General features: G+C 35.0%; 1 protein-coding gene across 1 annotated transcript in view; it reads left to right on the top strand.

The window, feature by feature from the left end:
* The window catches only part of USH2A (usherin), a 707,317-nt gene that overhangs the window by 534,168 nt on the left and 158,422 nt on the right, over positions 1–14,727 (top strand). The window contains exon 40 of the mRNA XM_025892244.1: positions 11,539–11,760. Within this exon, the coding sequence (XP_025748029.1) occupies positions 11,539–11,760 (222 nt within the window). The remainder of the gene's footprint in view (positions 1–11,538; positions 11,761–14,727) is intronic.

Here is a 14,727-nt window from a genome sequence, read left to right on the forward strand (position 1 = left end):
TTCCAAACTGTTGAGTATGGTCCGTATTTGGATTCCTTTTAAGTAGTTCATTTTTCACAGTATTAGAATGCCTACCATGGTGTCAAGGAAAAAAAATGCAATCTCATGGGATAATCAAAGAGAGTGTTTGCTGCAATCATTAATCTCAATGTACCTAAATGAAGAGATTATATTGTGACCTCTATCCTCAGCCAGTGGTCTTTGTTAACTACTTTAACACTGTTTACATCAAGAAAGAAAGCATAGTGACCCTATACCCATCTTGTATCTAAATGCAATTAAAATTCAATCAGTACTCTGTCAGTTCAAGGCTAAGATGGGTATAGGCATTTTGATATTTATAGATAAATCTGAAGTATTGGTTAATAATATTTACTTCATATTTTTCTCACAACTTTATAGAACCTTACAACAAAGAGTGGCAGAGGAAAAAATGCTTATTCCACTCCCCTTTTTTTATAAATATGCTAATGACCTCAAGCTAAATGTTAATGTGGGTCATTCTTTGATAAGAATAACAATTAACTGTGAAGACTGCATGGTAGCTTTTAGAGAGAAAACATTTTCAAGCCTGTTGTGAAATAGATTCATTTTGAGAGGTTAATGAGAAGGTGACTGATCCTTGTGTCTTATATCTAATAGACCTTTTTTGAGGGAAAAAAATCAGTTTTGTTTCTCATTGATATAATCCAAATCTCTTTTTATAAAGCCTTTTCTTCTGTCAGTGACTGAATAAGAAAATATCTAAACCAATTAATATTTGTTATCCTCAAAACTGCTTTTAAAAAAATGTTGGTTTGGGCGCCTGGGTGGCTCAGTTGGTTAAGCGACTGCCTTTGGCTCAGGTCTTGATGCTGGAGTCCCGGGATCGAGTCCCACATCAGGCTTCCTGCTCAGCGGGGAGTCTGCTTCTCCCTCTGACCCTCTTCCCTCTCGTGCTTTCTATCTCTCATTCTCTCTCTGAAATAAATAAATAAAATCTTTAAAAAAAAAATGTTGGTTTTCCACAATATATATATATAGATGTGGACACTATGTTTCTTCTAAACCCACCGTTGTCCTAAATGATATTTAATTAACTGGTGCTGTCCCTCTACCATGTGGTATGTTATGTTAAAGAAAGTTTGCCAAGAAGATACACTGCTCTCTGGCTGTGGAGATTTAAAAAATATAGCAACCACATTTGAGACCAAGTTTGAAAATCCTTTTACCCAGAGGAATGTAACAAGTACAATAACTTTACTGTTCACAGTAAGCTCATTCCTCCTTCATTGGCCTCTAGTAGAATCAGGATGAAAAATTTAGAATTTTCTTCTGCTTATACATACCATGCTATAGGATCTTTTCACTCTCTCTCTCGATTTCTCTCTGACAAATAAATAAGTAAAATCTTAAAAAAAAAAAGTGCTCCTGGATGGCTCCCTCATTTAACTGTCTGCCTTCAGCTCAGGTCATGATCGAGTCCCACATCAGGCTCCCTGCTCAGGAGAGAGCCTGCTTCTCCCACTTCCTCTGCTGCTCCCCTTGCTTGTGCTCTGTCTCTCTCTGTCAAATAAATAAATAAAATCTTTAAAAAAAAAAAAAAGGAAAGAAAGAAGCCAGTCTCAAAAAGTTACGTCCTGGGAGATTCCATTTATATGACACATGGGAAAACACAAGCTGTGGGGATGGGGAAAAATTGCCAAGGGTGATGGGTAGGAGAAGAGCGTTACTGTGAAAGAATAGTATGGAGTTTTGGGGGGTGATGAAACTCATTTGTATCCAAATTGTATTTTTATGTTAAAATTCATAGAATTATGCATCCACCAAAAAGGTCAATTTTAAATGGATGATATTTTTTTAAATAAAAAAATTTTAAACTCATATACCTTAGAATTCTATTTCTATTCTATAAATAGGAAAAGTAAGACTTAGGAACAAGATGAAGTCACTTCCTTAGTGGAGATTGAAATTTGCACAATTAAAAATTAGATTGAGACATTAGAGATACTGTGTTATATAATAATGTGATGACTTCATACATGTAACTTAATATGGTTTTCTGGTATATTGGTAGAGCAGAAAGAAAGAAAATTTATCTCCATTAAAATTACACTGGAAATTCCTGTTAAAAAAAAAGCTAGCAAAAGTGTCCCAGTTAGCTGCAAGTTTGGTTCAACATCCGCAAATCAATCAATGTGATACAATACATTAATAAAAGAAAGAACAAGAACCATATGATCCTCTCAATAGATGCAGAAAAAGCATTTGACAAAGTACAGCATCCTTTCTGGATCAAAACTCTTCAGAGTAGAGGGATAGAGGGTACATACTTCAATATCATAAAAACCATCTATGAAAAACCCACAGCGAATGTCATTCTCAATGGTGAAGAACTGAGAGCTTTCCCTCCAAGGTCAGGAACACAGCAGGGATGTCCACTATCACCACTGCTACTCAACATAGTATTAGAAGTCCTAGCCACAGCCATCAGACAACAAAAAGAAATCAAAGGCATCCAAATTAGCAAAGAAGAAGTCAAACTCACTCTTTGCAGATGATATGATCCTTTATGTGGAAAACCCAAAAGACTCCAACCCAAAACTGCTAGAACTCAAACAGGAATTCAGTCCAGTGGCAGAATATAAAATCAATGCACAGAAATCAGTGGTATTCCTATACACCACCACCAAGACAGAAGAAAGAGAAATTTAAGAAGTCGATCCCATTTACAATCGCACCCAAAATCATAAGATACCTAGGAATAAATCTAACCAAAGAGGCACAGAATCTGTACTCAGAAAACTATAAAATAATCATGAAAGAAATTGAGGAAGACACAAAGAAATGGAAAAACGTTCCATGCTCATGGATTGGAAGAACAAACATTGTGAAGATGTCAGTGCCACCTAGAGCAATCAACACATTCAATTCAATCCCCATCAAAATACCATCCACACTTTTCAAAGAAATGGAATAAATAATCCTAAAATTTGTATGGAACCAGAAAAGACCTCGAATAGCCAGAGGAATGTTGAAAAAGAAAAGCAAAGCTGGCAGCATCACAATTCCAGACTTCAAGCTCTATTACAAAGCTATAATCATCAAGACAGTATGGTACTGGCACAAAAACAGACACATAGATCAATGGAACAGAATAGAGACCCCAGAAATGGACCCTCAACTCTATGGTCAACTAATCTTCGACAAAGCAGGAAAGAATGTCCAATGGAAAAAAGACAGTCTCTTCAACAAATGGTGTTGGGAAAATTGGACAGCCACATGCAGAAGAATGAAACTGGACCATTACCATACACCACACACAAAAATAGACTCCAAATGGTTGAAAGACCTAAATGTGAGACAGGAGTCCATCAAAATCCTAAAGGAGAACACAGGCGGCAACCTCTTCGACCTCGGCCGCAGCAACTTCTTCCTAGAAACATCACCAAAGGCAAGGGAAGCAAGGGCAAAAATGAACTATTAGGACCTCATCAAGATAAAAAGCTTTCGCACAGCAAAAGAAACAGTCCACAAAACCAAAAGACAACCGACAGAATGGGAGAAGATATTTGCAAATGACATATCAGATAAAGGGCTAGTATCCAAAATCTATAAAGAACTTATTAAACTCAACACCCAAAGAACAAATGATCCAATCAAGAAATGGGCAGAAAACATGAACAGACATTTTTCCAAAGAAGACATCCAAATGGCCAACAGACACATGAAAAAGTGCTCAACATCGCTCGGCATCAGGGAAATCCAAATCAGCACCTCACTGAGATATCACCTCACACCAGTCAGAATGGCTAAAATTAACAAGTCAGGAAACGACAGACATTGGCGGGGATGCAGAGAAAGGGGAACCCTCCTACACTGTTGGTGGGAATGCAAGCTCGTGCAACCACTCGGAAAAATAGTATGGAGGTTCCTCAAAACGTTGAAAATAAAGGTACCATATCATCCAGCAATTGCACTACTGGGTATTTACCCCAAAGATACAAATGTAGGGATCCGAAGGGGTACGTGCACCCCGATGTTTATAGCAGCAATGTCCACAATAGCCAAACTGTGGAAAGAGCCAAGATGTCCATCGACAGATGAATGGATAAAGAAGATGTATATATCTATATCTATCTATCTATCTATCTATCTATCTATCTATCTATATATGTATATATCTATATCTATCTATCTATCTATCTATATATATTTATATATAGATATAGATATATATATATATACACAGTGGAATATCATGCAGCCATCAAAAGGAATGAGATCTTGCCATTTGCAATGATGTGGATGGAACTGGAGAGTGTTATGCTGAGCAAAATAAGTCAATCAGAGAAATACATGTATCATATGACCTCACTGATATGAGGAATTCTTAATCTCAGGAAACAAACTGAGGGTTGCTGGAGTGGTGGGGGGGGTGGGAGGGATGGGGTGGCTGGGTGATAGACATTGGGGAGGGTATGTGCTATGGTGAGCGCTGTCAATTGTGTAAGACTATTGAATCACAGACCTGTACCTCTGAAACAAATAATACATTATATGTTAAAAAAAAAAAAAAAGGAAGAAGATAGCAGGAGGGGAAGAACAAAGGGGGGGAAATCGGAGGGGGAGATGAACCATGAGAGACTATGGACTCTGAGAAACAAACTGAGGGTTCTAGAGGGGAGGGGGTGGGGGGATGGGTTAGCCTGGTGATGGGTATTAAAGAGGGCATGTTCTGCATGGAGCACTGGGTGTTATACGCCAATAATGAATCATGGAACACTACATCAAAAACTAATGATGTACTGTATGGTGATTAATGTAACATAATAATAATTTAAAAAAATGTGTCCCAGTTAGAGACTATGCTCCTTATTTCAGGTAGTAATGTGTATGATCATATTCTAATAGAAATACAAAATTCTGTATAGGGTTTTGCTGGTTTGCTGGTTTGATGCTGAGTAACTAGTGGATAAAAATGATGGCTTCACATCTCATTTCTTTCATTTATTAGTTGTTTGACCTTCATTAAGTTACTTTAAGTGATATTAGTGGGAAACTAATGTGTCTGATTTCACTGAGCTCTGGAATTAGAACCCCCAAAGCTTTCATGTGCCAGTAGAAGGAAAGGTTTATAGTAATTGGGGAGCATAAGAGTACACGAAGTTGAGGCATCCTGTAGGTGACAGAAGATAGTCTCTTATGAATTAGTCTAGATCAAAGACTCAGGTGTGTCCACTTTCATCAGATTACTAAAGTGCAGCCAGTTCATAAAAACTAGGAATCAAATGTCTAATGGACATTGAGATCCTATGAGCTCAGAGATCCACATTGATTCTTGCTGATTCTAAGAGACCAAGCAATCCTTTATCTAAGCCAACTTTCAGCAGTTGACTGGGGAAGTCACAAATAGCTTCCAACTGTTAAAGAGAAATAGACTTTCTATTTTGCATGACATCACAGTTTCAAATCTAGACCCTAGGAATTGTGTTTTGTTCTGAAAACACAGATGCTTGGAAACCGTGTCATTTCTGTGCTATCACTGTCAACAAATACAGAGAATCAATTTGTCAAGCTTTCTCAGGAACATAATGGAAGATCATCCACACATTGTGTAGGAGTGGAGTTTTAAAGCAGAAATCAAGTATCTTCAGTATTTTAGTTTCCTAGGGCTCTTGTAACAAATTATTAGAAATGTGGTGGCTTAAAACAACACAGTTTTATTATCTGACATTTCTCATGGTCAGAAGTTCCAAATGGGTCTCACTGGGCCAGAAGCAGTGTGTCAGCCAGGCTGCCTTCTCTTCTGTAGGGAAGAATCTACATTTTCCACCTTCCAAAGGCTGCCTACATCCCTTGCCTAGGAGCCTCCTTCCATCTTCCAGCCTTGCAATGGCAGTCAGTCCTTTCTCACATAGCATTATCAAATTCAATTCCATCTGCTACTTTAACCTGCTTTTGCCATGTAACACAACATATTCACAGTTTCCAGAGATTAGTACATGGACATCTTTGGGAGGTCATTTTCTGCTTACCACACTGACACTGTGGTTAAATAATTATGAGAATTAAAGTGGCACTTTAAACTCTTGGGGCATAACTATCCCAAGTGAATAAAAAAAAGATACTGTGAGTCTGAGTGCAAGAGTATATGAAAAACTGCTGAGCATAGATCTATTACTCTAAATTAAGCAGCTGTCTTAGGGATTGGAGAGAGGATGGTATCAGGTTGGGAACTACGGGAAGTAAGGAAGCACAATCTTGTTAATGACCCTTAAATCTTGGACAAAATGGTATACAAGTCATTTATTTTTTGGATGGAATGAATAAGATATTATAAGGGTTACTATAGGGAATAACAAGTCTTTTCTGGAGTTATGTGGATACAATGGACCTGATTTTCTTCAATAACCACCGTTTTTTTAGTGAATTTTTAGCCAGTTTCAAGAAGGACATAGATTTAGAACAACCTTTAAGGGTTTAGCCTCCTCTGTGAATCCCATATCTAAACTCTCCTTGACCCAGTAGCTCTTGAAGACAGATTCAAGGTCCGAAATGTAGATCATGAAATCATCAGGCATGAGATAGGCAGTCTGTGCCATCATCAAATTATAGGATGGGGAGTCTGCTGGGAGTTCCAGAAAGAGGCTTTGGATCCATCCACATTTAGTACTAGCATCCCATTTACAAAGTGGATCTCCTCCCATCAAATGCACCAGAGTGGAAAAAATACTAAGTTAGCAGAAAAGAGTGTTGATTAAAGTGAAGACAAAGACAAAGGGAGAGACTGAAAGGTATTTGAAATCTCTACCTCTGAGACAGTTTGGTTGTTCCTAGGAAGGGATGATAGAAACATAGAATTTATGGTAGATAGTGTAGCCTCAATATCCGTTAGTTAGGAAAACTTCAATTTCTACAAGTGCATGAAAAGTTCTCTTTTTTTGTGTGTTAAATGCAGGTATAGATTGACCAGAGCAGCTACTTTCACAGAAAGAGGCTCTTGTGTCAATGTTTGTCCTTTTCCTTTTTTGAATCTTTCTAGCTAAAGTAGAGCAAATGTTCTTCCAATGTCCCTTTTCCTTACAATAATGACAGTTGTCTTTGTGTAGACTAGACATAGATATGTCCTTGTTCTTGGCTTTATTTAATTGCTTAATCTGAAAAGCTATTAATTTGATCTATTTTTTTTTCTTTTTTCTGAGCCGAAGTATCTTCCAGGTACTCAGCAAGTTCGTATAATTTAGAGAGAAGACATAGTCTACTATCCTATCTTCTGATTTCTGAGAAATTTATGAAATCTTGACTTACATTGAGAACAGAGTATTCCTAGTGGTAGCTAAGTGGTCTCTGAAACTAGGCATGGAATTATGTTTCCCCTGTTGATGAAACTGGACTTTTTTTTATTGTGGTAAAGTATACAGAACAAAATTTATAATTTTAACCATTTTTAGGTGCATAGTTCAGAAGCATTGAATACATTTGCATGATTGTGCAATCATCACCACCACCATTTCCAGAACACTTTTATCTTCCCAAACTGAAACTCTGTAGCCATTAAACATTAACTCCCTATTGTCCCTTTCCCCTAGCCCCTGACAACCACCATTCTATTTTCTGTCACTATGAATTTGACTACTCTAGGTACCTCATAAGTAGAATCATATAATACTTATCATTTTGTGACAGGTTTCTTTCACTTAATATATTTTCAGATTTCATCTATGTTCTAACATGTGTCAGAATTTCTTTCATCTTTTAGACTGAATAACATTCCATAGTGTGTATATACCACATTTTGTTTGTCCATTCATCTACTGATGAATATTTGGATTGTTTCCACCTTATGACTATTGTTAATAATACTGCTATGAACATTTGGTGTACAAATATCTGTTTGAGTCCTGCTTTGCATTTTTTTTTTAGCTTTATATTCAGAAGTGAAATTCCTGGATCATATGGAAATTCTATGTGAAATTTTTTGAGGAAATGCCATAGTGTTTTTCACAGGAGTTGCACTATATTATATTCCCAACAGTGATGTGCAAGTTTATTATGTGCAAAAGTCCCAGTTTCTCTAATTCCTTGCTAACATATTCTTTTCTGTTGGTTTACTTATAATAGCCATTCTTCTGACTATGAAGTGGTATCTCATAGTGATTTTGATATGCATCTTCTTAATAATTAGCAATATTCAACATCTTTCCATATGATTAGTGGCCATCTGTATATCTTCTTTGGAGAAATATCTATATGAGTCTTTTAGCCCTTTTTTAACGGGTTGTTTATGTTTTCATTGTTGAGTTGTAGGAGTCCTTTAGAAATTTTGGATATTAGTCCCTTATCAGTTATATAATTTACAAATATTTTCTCCCATGGTTTGCCTTTTTATACAGTCAACAGTGTCTTCTAATGCATAACACTTTTAAATTTTGATGAGGTGCAATACATCTATTTTTCTTTTGTTATCTTGTACTTTTGATGTTATAACCAATAAATTATTGCCAAATCCAATGTCATGAAGATTTCTCCTTATGTTTCTTCTAAGAACTTTATAGTTTTAGCTTTTACATTTAGGTCTTTGGTCCATGTTGAATTAATTTTTATATATGGTATAAGGTAAGGGTTCAACTTCATTCTTTTGCATGTGGATATTTACTTTTCCCAGCACCATTTGTTGAAAAGATGGTTCTTTCATCATTGAATGGTCTCGACACCCTTGTTGAAAACCATTTGGTCATTTTTGTAAAGTTTCATCTCTGGGCTTTCTATTCTATTCCATTGGTCTATATGTCTGTCTTTGTACCAGGACCACACTTTTGATTATTAATTGTATCTTTGTAATACTGTTTGTATCTTTGAAGTAAATTTTGAAATCAGGAAGTGTGAGACCTCCACCTTTGTTCAACAATTTTTCAAGATTGTTTTGGGGTCCCTTGAGATTCCATTGCAACTTGGGGATAGATTTTCTATTTATGCAAAAAATATTGTTGGGATTTTGATAGAGATTGCATTGAATTGTAGATCGCTTTGGGTAGTATTGACATTTTTACAATATCATCTTCTGATCCATGAACACGGGATGTCCAGTTTGTGTCTTCTTTAATTTCTTTCATCAAAAGTGTTCAAATCTTCCACCTTCTTGGTTAAGCTTATTCTTGAGTATTTTTTAAACTATTGTAAATGGGATTGCTTTTTCAAAAAATTTCCTCTTCAGACTGTTCATGCTTAGGGTATAGAAACACAACTAATTTTTACATGTTGGTTTTGTATTCTGCAACTTTGCTAAATTCTTTTATTAGTTTTAACGGGGTTTTTTTGTGGGATCTTTAGGGTTTTCTACATATAAGATTACATTCCTATTAACAGAGATAATTTTACTTCTTCCTTTTCAGTTGCGATGTTCTTCATTTCTTTTTCTTATGTAATTGCTCTGGCTATAAATTCCAATATTATGTTGAATACAAGTGGCAAAAGCTGACAGCCTTGTCTTCCTGATCTTAGGGGGAAAGCTTTTACTATTGATTATAATGTTAGCTGTGGGTTTTTCATACATGCCCTTTATTGTGTTGTGGTAATTTCCTTCTATTCTTAGTTTATTGAATGTTTTTATAATGGAATGGTATTGAATTTTGTCAAGTGTTTTTTCTACATCATTTGAGGTAATCACGTGTTTTTCTTTGTTCATTCTGTTAATATGGTATATCAAACTCACTTTCATATGTTGAATCATCTTTGCATGCTTTCCAGGAATAAATCCCACTTGGTTATGTTGTATAATCATTTAAATGTGCTCTTGAATTCCGTTTGCTAGCATTTTCTTGAGGATTTTTACATCAATTTTCATAAGGGATATTGTTCTGTAGTTTTTGTTCTGTTTTTTCTTAAAGTGTCTTGTCTGGTTTTGGTATCAGGGCAAAGCTGGCCTCATAAATTTTGTTAGGAAATATCTCAGTTTTTTAGAAGAGCTTGAGAAGGATTAGTACCAGTTCTTTAAATGTTTGGTAAAACTCACCAGTGAAGCCATCTTGTCCAGAGTTTTTCTTCATTGGGAGGTTTCTAATAAGTGATTCAATCTCATTAATAGTTATAGATCTATTCAAAATTTCTATTTTTTCATGATTCAGTCTTTTAGGCTGTGTGTTTCTAGTAATTTGTACATTTCATCTACTAGGATGGATTTTTGACCAATGAATATGGACAAGAAAGACTTCAAGAATACCTGCTAAGAGTTCTTGTCTTATTTTTTATATTCTTTACATATCTATCTATAGATAAATATTGCCCCATATTTTTAATATCATTTTGGTAGGTAATTCATCTTGCTTTTACTAACCAAGTTTTGGCATATCTCGACCTCACACATAGATAAACTAATTGATAGAGATCAGGAAGTCCAGGACTAAAAATTCCTGAGGCAATCCTAAATTTTTTAGTGAACCTGAGCCTTCCTTTTCTTAAGAAGGTTTGGCAAGTCATTAACTAGATTATGTAAATCTTACCTGGACCATGGTTTAGAACTATAAGACCTGCCAGAGGTTGATCAATATACTCACAGACCTTATAAGATAAAATGAAGGAATATTGTCCTGGGAGAAAGATATATTTTAAAGGGGGAAGTGAAGAGAAGAGGGTCTGTTGAAGATGGAGGACAAAGAAGAGTAAAGCAAGAGGGAGGAGAGAGTCCAGATTCGAGGGTTCAGAAAGGAAGTCAACTGAGAGTTGGTCATGAGCTAGAGAGGAGAAGTGCAGTTTTAATTTTAGATACACAAAGTTGTTAGTAGTCCTTTCCAAAGTATCCTTAAAAGATGAAATTTAATTTTTTTTGTCCTTTAGAATTGTCCTGTCTTATAGACCATCTTCATACCCCCCCTAAAATGCTGCTTATTGATATTTATAAAATTTAAACTCTTTGATACCAGAGCACCAGGCAAAAGACTATCTTATTCTTGTTTCAAGTTTCCCAGAGCATCATGTAAAGGGGGAGTGTGGGTGCAACTACATTAGTGAAATTCAGTGTCTTCCACAGCCCAGCAAAGTACTAATGTGCTGACTTGAATATAGTATTTTTACCTCTCTTTTAATTGACCTTCACATTGAAAGTATTTTGTTTACTTAAATGACTATAATTTGGTTAAAAAATATAATCTAGGCAATGCAAGTTTTATGTCAATTTCTAAATCCACCCCACTTTCCAAAAAAAAAAAAAAAATACACTACATAGATAGAAAAGTATTTGTAGGCAAACTTTTTTGTAATGCTACTTAATCATGTTACCAGACCTAATGTGCTCATTTCTTAGGGGTGAGAGAGGAAATAGGCAACATAACATTACCTCTATGTTACCACATATGTATGTGAGTAAACATATTTTTATACATCTTTAATGCAAAAAGTTTAATGTTGTATTGAAATTTTGCAACTCCAAAATGACAGCATTCTTTCTAGTAATTCTGTGAACCAGTTGGCATCTGCAAGATGATTGTGATAAAATTTCATTGTGAGTCAAAGCATATTTTTTTAACTCATGCAATGATTGTTATTGTCCTAAATTGACAGGTGAAGTATGTTGTCCAGATGAACAGCACAATCGGGTTTCCACTGGCATCGGTGACTCCTGCTGTGGCAGAATGCCTTACTCCACCTCAGGAAACCAGATTTGCTGTGCTGGGAGGCTTCATGATGGCCATGGCCAGCAGTGCTGTGGTGGACAGATTGTGAGCAAAGATTTAGAATGCTGTGGTGGAGAGGAAGAGGGCATGGCATACAGTCGCCTTCCAGGTAAGGAGCCCTTGTCTACTTTTCATTGGTTGGAGAATATGAGAAACAGGAAGGTTGAGAAACTTGCCCTAGGTATAAAGCAAATAAGGAATTAAAGCTTATGTTAATTATATCTAATGCAAAATTTAAGTACATATTGTATCACAAATAAAAATGTAATTTCATATTTTTTATGTTCATGTGATGCATTTCATTAAAATGGATCAAAACTCTTTCCTCTTGAAAAGTATCATACCCACCATAAACAAAAACAAAACACACATGAATGCATTAGTTCTGGATCAAGAGAATATTTCCTAGCAAATTTCCTCGCAGATGCTAACGGTACACAAAATTATTATTGATGACATTATGTCAATTCTTTTGCTCTGTTATTCTTTTATAGCTATTAAATTAATACTAATTTTAAGAGCAATCATTATCATTGATAGAGTACTTACTATCAACCAAGTACTATGCCCAATGTCTTACACATTGTTACCTCAATTAGTCTTTTTTTTCAGTTAATCTTTATAACTATCTTACTAGATAGGTTCTATTGTTGTCTACATTTTAAAAATGAGGAGGCTGAGGCACAGAGGTTAGACAGTGTCCAAGATCACATTGTAGTCAGATGCAAATTTTGGGGGTGCCTGGAAGTTATACAATTTGGGGGACCCTCTTTAAGGAAAGAAAATTAAATGATTAAGATAAGACAAAATATAAAAATAATATTTACTTAGAAGGGGAAAATAAATTATAAAAATTACAAATCAAAAAAAGGAAACTTAGCAAATCCCACTAACATAAAAATAGTATGTTTGGATTCTATAACTTCTGATATCCGTCTTTTCTCCCCCTGACATGTTTAACTTATATCCTTGATCACATCTTCATGGGACAATGGCTTTGTACCATTTATCTCTAGAAAGATAATTCATTCTTTCCTGTCACATGATTAATCAAAACATTTTTAATTATTTCAAGTTTTAAAAAGTGGCTTTAAGCTTCAAAATTTATTATTGTAATATTATGTAAATGTTTAGGATTAGTGTCAATTTCGGAGAAATACCTACCCAGGATCTTTCTAAGATTTAAGGGTATTTTAAGTTTTCTTGTCTTAAGGTGATTTGCAGTGACTTGTCTTAAGTATTTGTTGAATTGACAACATCATTAAGCAGAGTTTCATGGATATTCTTATTATATGATTGAATTTGAGTGGTATGTTATCATGATGTCACTACACATCTACACATCAGCAAAAGTATAAATTTTTCCAATATATTTATGAGTTACCTCTCTTCATAATTTGTAATAATTTATGCTTCAACCCTACATCCATCATTTTCTTTTAATAGTTTACTACCTTTGTTATAATCTAAAGTTTATTTTGTTATAATTCTCTTCCAGATGTCAGATATTTCAGTTGATTCTGTTGTTCAGTTTTATAGCTTTTGTTTCATATTCCATTAATTTTTTGTCTGATCTTTCTCTTTCTTTAAAGCTTCCCTTTACATGCATCCAAATTAGGAGTCTGTAATTTCTCATATCCTTATCTCTCTAAACTGCAGTTAAAATGGCCTATTCAAACCTAAATGACTTTTTTTATAGAAGTGACAGAAGTCATATAAACATAGCTACTGAACCCAAACTAAATATTTTCCCAAATCAACTTCCCCTTAGTTAGATTTAAAAAATGTACATGGTCACTCTTCTATTTTAATCAATACAAGGACACATAAGACAGAAGGTAAGTTAAAGGGGCAAGAGACAGAGGCCATAACAAATTGTAGTTAAATATTATACATTTGCTAATTTTATAAAAATATGTAACTGTGCCTACCTTGGAAGGGGCTCATATAAGCAAAGGGCCCTGAAACTCAAGCTCATCAGCTTCAGGATAAATCTGCTTGTGCAACTAGCAAGTGTTAGAACTCCAGCCCTTCTCTGAGCATGATTTCAGGACGTCATCTGCATCTTGATGCAGATGAACTATGAATTCCCTATTGTTTTTCTATAATTTCTTCTTTTTAAAAAAAAACCATCAGTGTTACCCATAATATCAGTAATTGTAATTTAAGTTATTGTAGTATTATTGTTAAATACCATATTTTTGTACATATTCTCTTCTGTGTAAAGTTCTGATGAAAATTGCTAACACTTCAAGAACAAAACTAATCAATCAAAACAATTTTAAAAGTATCAATCCTTGGGGTACCTGACTCTTGTGCCTTAACAAGAATACTAAACTCTCAGTATTTTCATAGCCCTTAAATAAGTAAATATGTTTAATTATATTATTCACAACTAAATTTCAGTACTCCCAGTATGGGAAAGATTTTTCTCCTCCTTTGAGCCAAAAAATACCTGATTTCTAGTTTTTCATTTTATCTTTGGACAATCATCAAGTGTGTTTCCAAGGCATTTACTACTCTATGAAGTTATAAATCACCCATCTGGATCCACACTATATCGATCTCTGCATTCTTTTTTAATCCAACCCAGTGGGACATATTTAGAGGAAGATTTTAATATATATATTGTCAAGCTGTTTTATAGTCCCATGTCATTTTGTGATCTGTATCAACTGTCCAGAAAATAGTGATGATGGATAGTTGTCCTATATGCAACAGAATTAGGTTACAATTAGGACACTTCAATTCACCCCCAAAATTTAAGGATTACCTCCAATACGTGGCACAGGACACCTGGATCTTCAGTATAAGGTAGCAAGAAAGTTGACTTTGCCAGGTAAAACCAAGAAACAAAAACAAAAACTAACTTGGCTCGATCTTTGAAAATGAATGATGCATTAAATCATATGATACACAAGAGTTCAGTGTAGACACATAGTCCTTTCAGAAATTTTCCCCATGAATTGTAGGCCTAAGAAGTTAGTGTCCTAAAGATAACTGAAGTCCAGTCAAGGAATCCAGCCTGGTCAAGTGTCTCCTAGACACTGCTTATTGACTAAAAGATATACACAAT

This window comes from Callorhinus ursinus, unplaced genomic scaffold (assembly GCF_003265705.2).
Source record: "Callorhinus ursinus isolate GAN/ISIS: 27379988/994484 unplaced genomic scaffold, GSC_fseal_2.0 scaffold54, whole genome shotgun sequence".
Classification (NCBI taxonomy): Eukaryota; Metazoa; Chordata; class Mammalia; order Carnivora; family Otariidae; genus Callorhinus; species Callorhinus ursinus.